Here is a 12331-nt window from a genome sequence, read left to right as displayed (position 1 = left end):
AACTAAATGAAGGTTTTATAATAGAATACTTTATTACATGTTATAGATCTGATATTTTCTTTCTTTGCTACTACATTTTTTAAAGATGCTGGTCACATTATGAAAAGCACCGATTTAGAAAACCAGTCATTCCTAAGTACTCTTTGTGCACAGCACACTTCCAAAGGCTAGCATTTTAGACAATCTATCAGGAAGAATTAAAGGACTCAAATGATAGATAAAGTTGTCGGTGATCCTTATAACACAATCTCCATTATAGTTTGTGTCCTACAGCATCAGTAAAAGCTCCTCCTACTCACTGCACTGTTTCCTAGCTTGCTGTTCAGCACCAGGTAGCTACTTGAAGGGTCTAGTATCGCCCGCTTTTCTTATAAGGCCCAGTCCTCACTTGTTGCAGAAGCACCTGTTGGCCCTTTGGCATAGGCTGGACCCTGTGATCCTCTGACCTGAAGGCTGGGCCCCACTCTACCCCTTGGTATGCAACCTAGATGCTGAGATCCATGTACCTTATAGTGAACACACAAAAACCTAGTGTAGTTTACATTCACAATGATAAGCTGCACGCCCTGATCACCAGTTGCCAGCTCCCCTGAGAGAAGCTCCTGGTAGACTAATGTGCTGGGGCATACCACTTAAAAACGTCAAGAGAAACACACTGCTGATGAGTTTAGAAGTGATTGAAATACATCGGGAAGTTTTAGACAACATTCTTTTTAAACCACTTTCCAAAGAGTCAGTCAACATCCCCGCATCCCAACCATGGTGCAGACCGTAACTTCATCCTTTTATTTTCCCCCAGTTCCCCATCAAAGGAAAGTTGGGTAACTTACATTACTTCATGAATTGCTTTGCTGTTATTTCTAAAAACAGTGCTCACACTTCAACGTGAGACTTTGTTATTTAACAACTCATCTCGTGTTTCAAAATGGCCTGATTTTTAGCTACCTTTGTAAAAGAACTGAAATTCAAATATACTCTCAAACACATATCCATTCCACTTGCTGCTGCCCAGCTGACCAGAGCCGGCTACAACCCCATGCGGAGTAAGGGCCTGTGGCCCACTCTGCGCAGACAAGAGCCAGGAAGCAGCCCAGTCCTCAAGGGTCATAAGGAGGAGCTTGTGATCACATGAGAAATCCCAACACTGTGCCGGGGACTTGGCTCCCTGACCGACTGTGTTTGTTTTGGTTATCCACGCCGCAGCCCCCTTTCATGGGGTGCGGTAAGGGTGTACAACGTAATGGAACAGAAAAATTCAGGGCTAGAAGTTTATTCTCTGATGGAAGGTCCTGGCTTTGCTACACTAGGACTAAGAGGGCAAGTCACTTAACCCTCTTAGACCTACTTTCCTTGTCTGTCACCTAGCTGATGACCTCGGAGAGATCCTATGAGGTTAGAATGAACACGCTTTTTAAAGTAGATAGCACTAATAAAGCAGAGGCACCACTAATGTGAGTCAGTCCACAAGCATCGATCAAGAACCTACTTTACATGAGGCAATATCCTTTCCTTAAAGTGGCTTAGCTGCAGAAGGGAAATAAAAGATGCAAAACAATGGTACAGAAGAAGTCACACAGTTCATGATTAATTGTACAAATTCCTATGATGAGACAGGGGGCTTGAAAAGCTCTATGAGAAGGGCCTGCAAGGACAGACGGCATCAGGCTGGGCAGGTCAGGGATATGCACTGCAAGGGAGCAGAGATTGGGAAGCACACGCAGAACCCTGGCCTGCCTTTAGCGGAAGGCTGAGGGTGGGGCATAGTAGGCAGTAGGCTGACTGCCACACAATGCCTGCTGGGCGTGCTGCCCCTGCTGAGAAGCTGGCCTTGCCCACATCCCCTTCTAAGCTGTCCTTGTGCCCCGTGGCCCCACCATCCTCATTAGTTATGGTGGATTGCCCCAGACTTTGGTTCCAAAGGAAGCCACAGGTAGCCTGTGGGGGAGGCAGCTGCTGCCTACAGCACAAAAGCCCTACAGCCCAGGAGAGTGACTCTTGGACCCAATCACACCTTCTCCCCGAGGGAGAGACAGAAAGGTGCACCAACAATGTAGGAAACTTGTTGCACACTCTGAGTACAGTAAGAGGAAGCCTCGAGGCAGTTGAAGCTATGACCACGCAGGAGCCTAGAGAGAACAAGGGGGAGAAAAGACAATTTCCACAAAGCAGAGACAGAGCAGAGCTGGGTCTCCAGCAGGGCGGAGATGATGCCTGCTATAGCGACGGGGCCACTCCGGGACTCTGGTTCCATCTGCAACAACCTCCCAGGTCCTCTCTGGCAGGGTTTGAACAATACGCTGGTCTCCTGGCTGGCTTCGTCTCTGTGCACCTTTTCCTAAGCTCCCTCCCTTAACCAGGGCATGGGTTCTTCTCAGCCCTGGCTGCATAACAGACTCACCTGTGCAACTTTTTAAAAACATAGATTATTGACCTCACCCCAGAGCTTGTGAATCAGAATTCCTGGGGGTGTTGCCAGAATACATGTGATTTTCTTAAATTCACAGCTGATTCCAATGTTCTGCCGCAGCAGAAAACTGAATTAAGGCAAGTCTGTGAACCTCAATGATTAAAAATCACACACATTTTTTTCTTACTCTTACACAAAATTATATTTATCTGGAAACAGCAAATTTCACACCAACCTAGCAAACCTTCTACTTCTGAGTTCCTGTTTAATAACAGATTATTACAACACTTGGGATCTACGAAGCGCTTTCACAACCACGTTTTGAGGGCTTGCTGTGTGTCAGGCACCGTAGCAGGCTCTGTTCTGCATGTCGGCTCATTTGTCATCCTAACAAGTCTGCAGAGTGGACATCAATCGCCCCCGTCTTAGAGATGAGGAAACACACACCAAGGCAGGTTAAAACCTGTGTGGTAAGTGCTAACACAAGGACTTCAACTCAGAGCTGACCACAGCCCCTTGGTCTTCCTATTGTGCTCTCAGGATGTTTGTTTGATCCTGCAGCGAGCAGGGCAGGGATGGTCAGGTCCCCGCTTCAGAGGTGAGAAGACAGGCTCTGAGAGATTATCTTATCCAACGACACCACCTGAATGAACCCCAGCTTCTGAGCAAACGGGGCCTTTCCACAAGCCCTGGCTATTCCACAATGGTGGCTGGGAAGTGGGAGGTATTGCATTTTGGGAAAAGGATTATTGAACACACTCGTTCACTGCCCCCAATCACTGTTGTTAGACTTAACCCACTATGTGAACAATTGCCCTAAAAATGGAAATTTGAAAAATGGAAGAGCTATCCTCTTTCCCTTGGTGTGTATCAGTGATTTCCCACCTTCCAAGGTATGGACCCCGCTCTAATGTCAAATAGTTTCACAGACCGTGACCAAAAGCAGACCAGTAAAGCCCAGGGTGTTCAGCTGATAATTAGCACAGCTGCTAATTATAATGTATAGATTCACTTAAATGCGTGGCTTAATACAGAGTAGCCTTTATGCATCTTTTCTTGATTACAGCCATGTCTGTATACTTTTAAACGACAGCACCTTGTTTTTATGCACTCTATTAAAAATGCAAAAACAGAAAAAGCCACAGAAGAAATCACGACAGTGTCCAGTGAATTAAAAGTCTTTGTGCCCCCACTGTAAATAACGTTCAGCCTCTTCCAGATATTTCTAAATTATAATAATATTTATAGGTTACTATAGATGCTTATAGAAATGTAGCCACCCAAACACATACCAACCTTTTCCATACATGGCACAGAAAAAATTTTTATCTCACTGCGATTACAGAGTCGCAGTGAAGAGGCTTACCCAGAAGTGATGACAGCAAGACTAGGAGCGTGTTGGCATCTTCGTCCCCAAAACAGGACGAAGCATTAGTCATATTTTCACTGAAGTTCCATAATGTTTTGCAGACCAAGCAGGCCAGCTGCCAATCAGTAGGACCAAAATCTCTTAAGCACTCCACTAACCTGGGTTAATATAAGTCAGTTGACAAGGTATTAGATCAGAGTCTCTTTAACTTTTATATTTTTAGCACAATAATGATTATCCTGTAATATTTAATATGTATAGTGTGTAATTCAGTGATTATTTAAAATATGTTCATATCTACAAATTTAAATAGCTACAAAGTGGCAGTAATCTACTTCTGAATTATTTTAACTGCAGTGGGATCTAAGTCCCCTCTTCAGTCCTAACTTGGCTCTTCCAGATGTTCAAACACTTCTACCTGCAGGAACAGCAAGAGGAGCCTAAACCCCTGGAACCTGTGTGCTCCGAATCCCTAGAGTCAGAACACCACACCTTGAAACTTACTTTTTAATGCCGCCTCCTTCTTTCAGGGTGACACGCTTGTCTTTATCCACAGTGAGATTTAGGAGAACACCACAGGCAGAAAAGCAAATATCCTGGTGCCTAGCATCCAGCAGCGCAATCATGAACTTGTGTACTGGGAGGGTAGAGAACAAACACAGACCACTAAAGCTCGGGTTCTCAGCTGTACTCTATGCCCACTTATTTAAGGGGAAAGGGCAAAGGGGGAATGGGGAGTGGCTTGCAAAACGGAAGTCCCTACTAGGGGATTTAACCCATTCTTCCTAAGGCATTACCCACTGCCCAGCAGTGGGTTCCCCAGCACCCACCACACCTAGAACCCACTCCCCACCCTCTAGGTCCCTGTCCCAGATACATCTGTATCTGACCCAGAAAGCAACTCCCTCTCCATGGCAGTGGTGGTGTCCCTGCTGGTGGAAAGCAGGAAACCCTGCACTTCCAGTCACACAGGTGATGTTCATTTCTAACATCCCAAGGGCCTTTCAGGACCTCCAGCAGCAATTTTCTCTACACACACAGCCCTGGGGGAGGGCTCCTGCCGAGATCTTCCCTGAAGTCTTCCGGCCACAGCAGTCTCGGTCAGAACACTGGAAACCGGCCTGTGGCAAGGCAGGACTTCCCGGGTAGGGGGCATCTCAGTGGGGACAGGCTCCCCACCTCTGGGAACCAGTTTCCCTTACTCCTAGGAAATAGAACTCTGTCTTGTTTTCGCATCCCCAAGCAGGGGCTGGGCGAAGAGTTGCGGGAAAGGGATAGGCCTGTGTTCTGCCTCCTCCCATTTTCCTGCACACCTGAGAGGTGGCCACCCCTTTCTGACCTTGGCCCCATTGATGGATTTGACAGTGAGCTTGGCAAAGGCTGCATCCATGTATGTGTTTTTAAGAGTCTGAAGAATGTACACCAAAATGTGAAGAGTCATCTCTGCGCAGGGAGCTGATGGGCAACAGTGTGCTGCTGCTTTGCTTTTTTCTCTCTGTATCATCTAAATGTCTGATCATGAACATGGATGATTAGGCATTTGTGGACAAAAAAGGGGTGCTGCAATAAATCACAAGTCCCTAACTGGGTGGGTCATGGTGGGTAGTCACACCCAGCTCTATGAGTTCTTTACTAAAAGGAGCCCTGTCCGTTGTTCTCGTGCATCTTGTCGACACACCTCGGAGATGCCAGAAGTGATGCCCCGCAAAGGGGCAACTATTCTTAAGAAAGCACAGAATCTTGTAACCCAACCCCCACCTCGCTTTCTCCCACCCTCATGTAAGTCTTCTTACATTCCCTCCTTCAGTTCAAATGTGGAAGAAAAACTGCAAAATTGATATTCTCAGGAGCATTTGAGATCTTGTTCCCCAGCACATGTCATCAGTTTGGCCCAAATAAACTCATAAAAATCCTCTACAGATTTCTTACATCAACATGTTTTTAGTTATTATTCTTACATGAAATATTTGAGACATATCAAGGGTGGTTAGTATAAAACTCTTGTGTACCTGCCACCCAGTTTAAGAAATGAGACACTACATACCTAATTTTATATCTGGGCATTCCTTTCCCTCCAAATATAACTTCTGTCTTAAATGTGGAGTTTATGAATTACAAATACCATTTATACCTTACAACATGACTATGTGAGTGCCTTACTTACACAGTACCTGAGATTGTTTTGCATATTTTAAAACTTACCTTAATGGCATCATTCTCTGTATACCCCCCATCACTAACATTTCTGCTCCTAGAATATAAGTGTTTGAGGCTGAACCATAAACCACTAGTTCATTTATTTTCATTGCTGTACGTAGGACATATCGTAGCATGAATAGACCACAATGTATTTATCCTCTTGCCTGTTGATGGGCTTTTAAGTTGTTTCCATTTTTTTGCTATTACAAGCAGTACAGTAATGAACATTCTAGTACATGAAGTAGAATGTCTCTTGAGTACATTCCCATGGACAGAAATGAGAGTGTAGATAACTTGTTTCTCTCTCTCTCTCTCTCTCTCTCCCTCTCTTTCTCTCTCTCTCTCTCTCCCCATCTTGGAACTCAAAAGACTGCTCACGAGGGGGCGGGAACGGGGAGAAACTGCCCAGTCTGTCTTGGCATCCTGAGCTGACAGCCTTACGTATGGAAGGAACAGAATGTTAGGCACTTACTCATCCCAAAGCGGAAACAAGTGTCACATTGTCATGACCCAAGCTCCGAGACCGCTTCGTGTTCACTGGCAAGAAGTGCATGTTTATGAACGTAAGTGTCACTCACCATTCTTCTCCACAATGAAATCGCAGATGTCACGGTCCTGGGAGAGATTTCCAAAAACACGCACAGCCTCCAGGATTCCATCCATGTTATTACTCATGAGAAGCTTTAAAAGCACTAGGTTGGGTGACCAGAGTGGGTGGGAAAATCAGTGAATTGAAGCTTTGATTTTAAGGCTATTAGAAACTAATACCATTACCTCAACAATCATAATAAATGCTGATACTGCTAATTCAAAAATTAAAAATGATAATAAAATACAAACTTCAGGGGACTTTAGCAAGAATTAAGAAGCTAAGCTTTCCCCATATTCTAATTTTTCAGAATCAAATCAGGTTCTTAGATATTTGTTCTGGGAAATCAGAAAATGTGAATGCTTCTAGCACTATGTTTAGTTAATAAAACCAAAACCTTAACTGAACATGCATCTACCCAAACCCAACTCTGAACCTTACATTCAGCAATACGTAGCTTTTTGTTCTGAATCACAGAATTCTTCACTTGGTAGTAAGATAAGTTGTTGATTGTTACTGTCGTATTGATCACCAGCTCCTCACAATCATCAATTGACTTGTATTCTGAAACAAAGGAAGGGTGTCACAGACTCACAGTAGGGCTACAAGCGATGCCACCTTAACTGCAGCAAGGAGCCCAGCTGCAGCAGGGATGAGCCACTGTCCTGGGCAAGGTCTGGGCAAGCGCCTGCCCTTGGTGTTCGCTGCTGTATTTCCATGCCTCTTCCTGTAGGGAAGTGCACCAAATGCAGGGGACCACTCCTGCCCGGGGCTTAGAGCACTCTCAGCTCCATCTCGCAGCCAGGGGCTCCGGAAAAGCTGGGCTGATCTAGGCCCTGTTGTAGTAAAGCAAAAGTGCCAAACACACCAGCGAGGGCATGCGTCTCTAATCCCCTCTGGCTTGCCTGGCCCCTAAACACGCAGCATCTGGTCACTTCCTGCTTACTCTACCATCTAGCCCATCCCCTCACTGGTTTCTCTTCACCCGCCTCTTCCTTCCTGAGTCCATCCTCAGCATGGTGAGCCTTTAAAAGTTAGTCGGATAATGTCATTGGTCTCACTTGGCCCTCTGGTCATCCCCGGGCTGCCCCAGTCCTGACCTCTCTGGCCTCATTGGGTGCTCCAACCCTCAGGCCCCCAAGGCCAACTACACTGGTCTTTGTACTCTTTTTGAACTTGTCAGCATGATCCCTCCTGGGAATGTTTTCCCTGCTAACCTCTCTGTCTGGAATATATTCTTCTTCTAGTTATCCCGTTGGCTCACTCCTCACATGCTTCGGGTTGTTGCTCAGGTGACACCTTATTGGACACACTTTCCTTAATCACCCTCTAAGAAATGGAACCCATTATTCTCTCTTCCCCTTACTCCACTTTAATTTTCTCCATAGAACGTGTGACTGCTTGACTTGTATGGTTAATATAAGTATGTCTTCTAGCCTTAAAAACATAAGTTCCATGAGGACTGGTGATTTGTCTGTTTTATTCACTGCTGCTTTCCCAGCACCTTGAGCAGCATCTGACACAAAGAGGGGGCTCAATAAATAATTGCTGAGTACAAGAATAGGTGAGGGAAGGAAGGGAGGAAGGGAGGAAGGAAAGGAGGGAGGGAGGGAGGGAGGGAGGAAGGAAGGAAGGAAAGAAAGGACGAAGGAAGGAAAGAAAGGAGGGAGGAAGGAAGGAAGAAAGGGAGGGAGGGAGGGAGGAAGGGAGGGAGGAGAAACCCTTTAGCTTATACATAAGACCCTCAGTAATTCCGTCACTGCCTTCCACTCAGCCTCCAGACTTGTCTGGCCACAGTGCAGAGAAGGGCAGATGTGAGGATGCTAGTGCAGAGCCTCCTGTGGTATTCAGGTGACAAATAATGTAGCTTAGGCTTCGGTGATGGTGGATATGGAGCAAGTGAACAGACTGAAAAACTATTTAGGGAGGAAAAGGACAGTATGTGATGAAGACTGGAGTGGGGAATAAGAGGGAGGAATCACCCAGCATGATTCCTGGGTCTCTAGATTACATTATTGGATGAACAGTGATCACATTCTCTGATTTAACACCATGAGAAGAGGGTCCAGCTGGGAGAAAGGTCATGAGTTTGGTTCGGATATCTTGAGTTGCTTTTGAAGTACCCATGTTTGGTGAGGGGTAAGGCAGTTGGACGCAAGGTCTGGCAATCAGAGGAAAATTCACACTGGTAACACTGAACTAGCAAATTGAATGGGCATCTGCCTCTCACCTCTGACCTTTCCTCCCCCATAACTGTCCCAAGCCTGGGAGGGAGCCACCTCAGCACCTGTACATACCTAGGGCCCTTGCTTGGTTAAGAAATGCCTTTCACCTCATGTATGAAACCAAACTCCCTCAGGGAATAAGAGAGGGGCTGTGGGCTGAGCAGGAGGACTGTGCTAGCTCTTATGCTCTCTGATTTCACTCTCTTTCCTTTTGGCTTTCTTTTCATTAAAGGCAATGGCCTTTTTAAAGCTTACTCTATTACAAAGGAAAATTCAGTCATTCATATGCTACAGAAAACATATACTCGTTTGTTCTTTCTTTTTCCAAGTATTCGCGGAGGGTCTACCATGAACTGCCCCCCATGCTGGCCACCGTGGGTGAAGGGAGCACTGGCCAAAGGACCGGTGTATGTTTTAAGAGCTGATGGAATTGTCAGGCTTTGGACTTGCTTGGGACCTGACACCATTCTTTTTTTCCTGCTTCTCCCTGTTGGAATGAGGATGGCTGCCCTGGGCCTGTCCCATCACTGTGTTTTGGAACCATGGAACTTGCCTGGTCTTAGAGATCTACAGCAGGAGAGGAATTTTTTTCTCAGGACAAATCATACCTCACATCACACAATAGCTGATTTAGAGGATATTGAAGTGAGATTATGGACCTCAGGCTTTAGAGTTGATGCTGGAAGAGTTAAGGCTTTGGGGGCTGTTGAGAAGGTATGAATGTATTTTGTACATAAAAAGGGCATGAATTTTGGGGTTCTGGGGACAGAATACTAAATTGACTAAATTGTGTCCACTCCCCCCAATTCATATACTATAGCCCTAACCTCCAATGGGATAGTATTTGGAGATAGGAGTTTTAGGAGGCAATGAAAGTTAAATGAGGTCATAAGGATAGAGACCTTATCAGCTCAGACTGGTGGAATCACAAGAAGAGGCCATTCTCTCTCCCCTTGGGCACACACGGAAGGAAGCTATGCGAGCGTACAGACATCTGCTCGCTGGGAAGGGAGCTCTCACCAGGAACCACATAGGCCCGCACCCTGACCTTGGGCTTCCAGCCTCCAGAACTCTGAGAAATGCATTCCGTTTTCCAAGCCAGCCAGTCTGTGTGGTATTTTGTTATGGCAGCTTGAGCTGACTGATACAGGGGAAAAGATAAGACCTGCATGACTGGGGGCTGTAATGACAGATAATGTGACAACCTAAAAAATAAAAAGATAAATACACTTCAATCACATGGACTAACCATGGGAAAATTTGGGATTTTAAACTCTTTGTGGTTTTGTTGGCCAATTTCTGGTAATTTGATCACTATATTTTTTAAATATTGCAATATAATTCACATACCACAAAATTCACCCTCTTAAAGCATACATACAATTCAATGGGTTTTAGAAATAATATTACTATTTTTTCATTTTATAAAAATCTGGCTTGCTTTTGAGGCAATTCTGAACCGAAGAGGAATGCTCTTTCACAGGGCTGAGAAGTTTCATATTAAAGTGAGCTGATTGTACTAACAAATCCCTCAGCACACCCGCCCCTCAGAACTGTCCCTGGCTGCAGGGTACAGTTGCCGCCTGTCCACTGCAGCCCCTGGGCCGAGGGTCTTACCCAGAGTGGCGAGGAGCAGGCCCACTACATACGGGTTGGCAGCCATGGCCGGCCCGACGCCCGGGTGGATGGCCAAGTTGGCCAGCACGCGGGTCAGCTTGATGAGCACGTCCTCCACCTGGGCCTGTGGCTTCTGTGCCTTGGGCTGCTCATCTCCTTCACCAACTCGCCTCTTGGGATGCAGATCCAGTTTGTAGAATGTACGGAATAATGACAACAGGGTTGGGATGCTCCCTTCCTCTTTGAAAAACTGTTCACGAGCCTGGTTATTTTTCGCTGTCAGGTTGCCAAGAATGAAAACAATACGAACGACTAAGTCCTGAAATGAATGAGAGACAACGATTTACAACTGCACAGCGGCTGGGACAAATTGTTGGAAAGAGCATAGTATTTATTCATGATTTAATTAATAGTAACATTGGAACACGTCTGGCCTCAACTAACTTGTACAGGATTTGATTCCCAAGGTTGGGGCAAATCGACAGAGGCACCAAAGCGTTTGGCAGCATTGAAAGGAGACAAACTGATTGATGCTGTTAGGAGGTCTATTAACTTCAGATCCTTCATCTGAAATTCTTGCTAGCGTTTTCCTTTTTATTTTTTTGGAGACCAACTAATGGAGTGGGATATCAATATTAAGAATAATGTATTACGCAGATCTAAGTTTTCATGCTAACACGTTTCTGGAGCACCTGAATCTTTTCCTGAAAGTTCGCTTCTTGCGGAAGCATTGTGTTTCTAAACATCAGGCAATAATAAAGGCTAGTCAGATTGTACTGACAGCAGGGTTTCTCGGCCTGGGCACTACTGACGTTAGGGGCCGGATGATTCTTGGCTGGGGGCGCGGGCACCTTGTGTTTAACAGCATTCCGGGCCTCTTCTGCTAGATGCCAGTAGCACCTCCCAGATGCCACAGCCAAACGTGTTTAAATGACCCCTGGGGGCAACCTCCACCCCGCCTCTGAGTTGAGAACTACTGACTTATGTCTGTACAGCACTTTAATGTAGAACTGTGCTGTCTTTCTTGACCTGGGTAGTAGTTACATGCGTGACACCTTTATAACCATTTGCTACCTGGTCCATATGTGCCATGAACTTTTCTGTATATGTGATATATTTCACAACCAATGAGTAAATGTTTCTAAAAACCCCAAAGTGTGAACATTTTACAACCAAACCAGATACAAAAACAATTATCTTCTTAATTCAACAACAGACATGAGTACAGCTGGCCTTACAAGCGGTGGGGGAGGAAGTCCTGGGAACGGGAAACTTTAAAGGAAAACTTACACCTGGCTACAACCGGCTTGGGTGCTAACACTTCCTGTGGCTGGTGCTGTGCTGTTCTACAGAAAGGAACAGGCTTGGAGAAGTGCTGGCTCACACAGCCTGCGAGGGTGGAGTCAGGATTTGAACCCAGATCACCTGGGCCTGGAGTCCTTTCTACACCTATGCCCTACTTTCCACGTTTGTCCTTTAATAATCTCCTCCTTGAACTTGACTTCTTTCAGAACAGTTATGGAATTATCTCCTTTCAAAATGCAAATATGGCACCAGGAGGGATTCCAAAAAACCTTTGTTTATCAGATTGGTAATTGGCAGCCTTCAGAAAAAGGGACAAAAGGCAGAGGGCTGGGCTTGTTTTTATCGAGGAGCCAGGTTTGGGGGGGGTGGGCAGGAGCAGCACAGAGACTGTGTGTGGGGCAAAGAGACAAGGAATATCTAGGAAGATCTTTGCCCTAACAAAGTATAAGACTTTTGGGTTTGCCGAGGGCTACTCTGCCAATTCCAACTTGTTCCTGCTTGTTCTTGAAAAACAGAGTTTTTCCTGGCCCTGGCTGCAAAGCAACGGGCTGCTGCTTGTGCAGCTGGAAACTATTTGCCAACATCAGGAAAGGACGGAGTCTGCGAGTCTGACACGGTGG

General features: G+C 45.7%; 1 protein-coding gene across 7 annotated transcripts in view; it reads right to left on the bottom strand.

Annotated features, from left to right (window-relative positions):
* Positions 1-12331, bottom strand: part of ARMC2 (armadillo repeat containing 2) — a 222192-nt gene that overhangs the window by 125728 nt on the left and 84133 nt on the right. For all 7 annotated transcript variants that reach the window (XR_006654184.3, XR_011650561.1, XR_006654182.3 and 4 more), the window contains 5 exons: positions 10407-10725; positions 7006-7128; positions 6554-6667; positions 4281-4413; positions 3774-3934 (listed from right to left, as the gene is read on the bottom strand). Coding sequence is in view for 1 of the 7 variants with exons in the window: in XM_024551788.3 (XP_024407556.2) it covers positions 3774-3934; positions 4281-4413; positions 6554-6667; positions 7006-7128; positions 10407-10725 (850 nt within the window). In the remaining 6 variants the exon portion in view is untranslated. The remainder of the gene's footprint in view (positions 1-3773; positions 3935-4280; positions 4414-6553; positions 6668-7005; positions 7129-10406; positions 10726-12331) is intronic.

The sequence above is a fragment of the Desmodus rotundus genome, chromosome 11 (genome assembly GCF_022682495.2).
Source record: "Desmodus rotundus isolate HL8 chromosome 11, HLdesRot8A.1, whole genome shotgun sequence".
In the NCBI taxonomy this organism is placed as follows: domain Eukaryota; kingdom Metazoa; phylum Chordata; class Mammalia; order Chiroptera; family Phyllostomidae; genus Desmodus; species Desmodus rotundus.
This window is presented reverse-complemented; position numbering and strand designations above follow the sequence as displayed.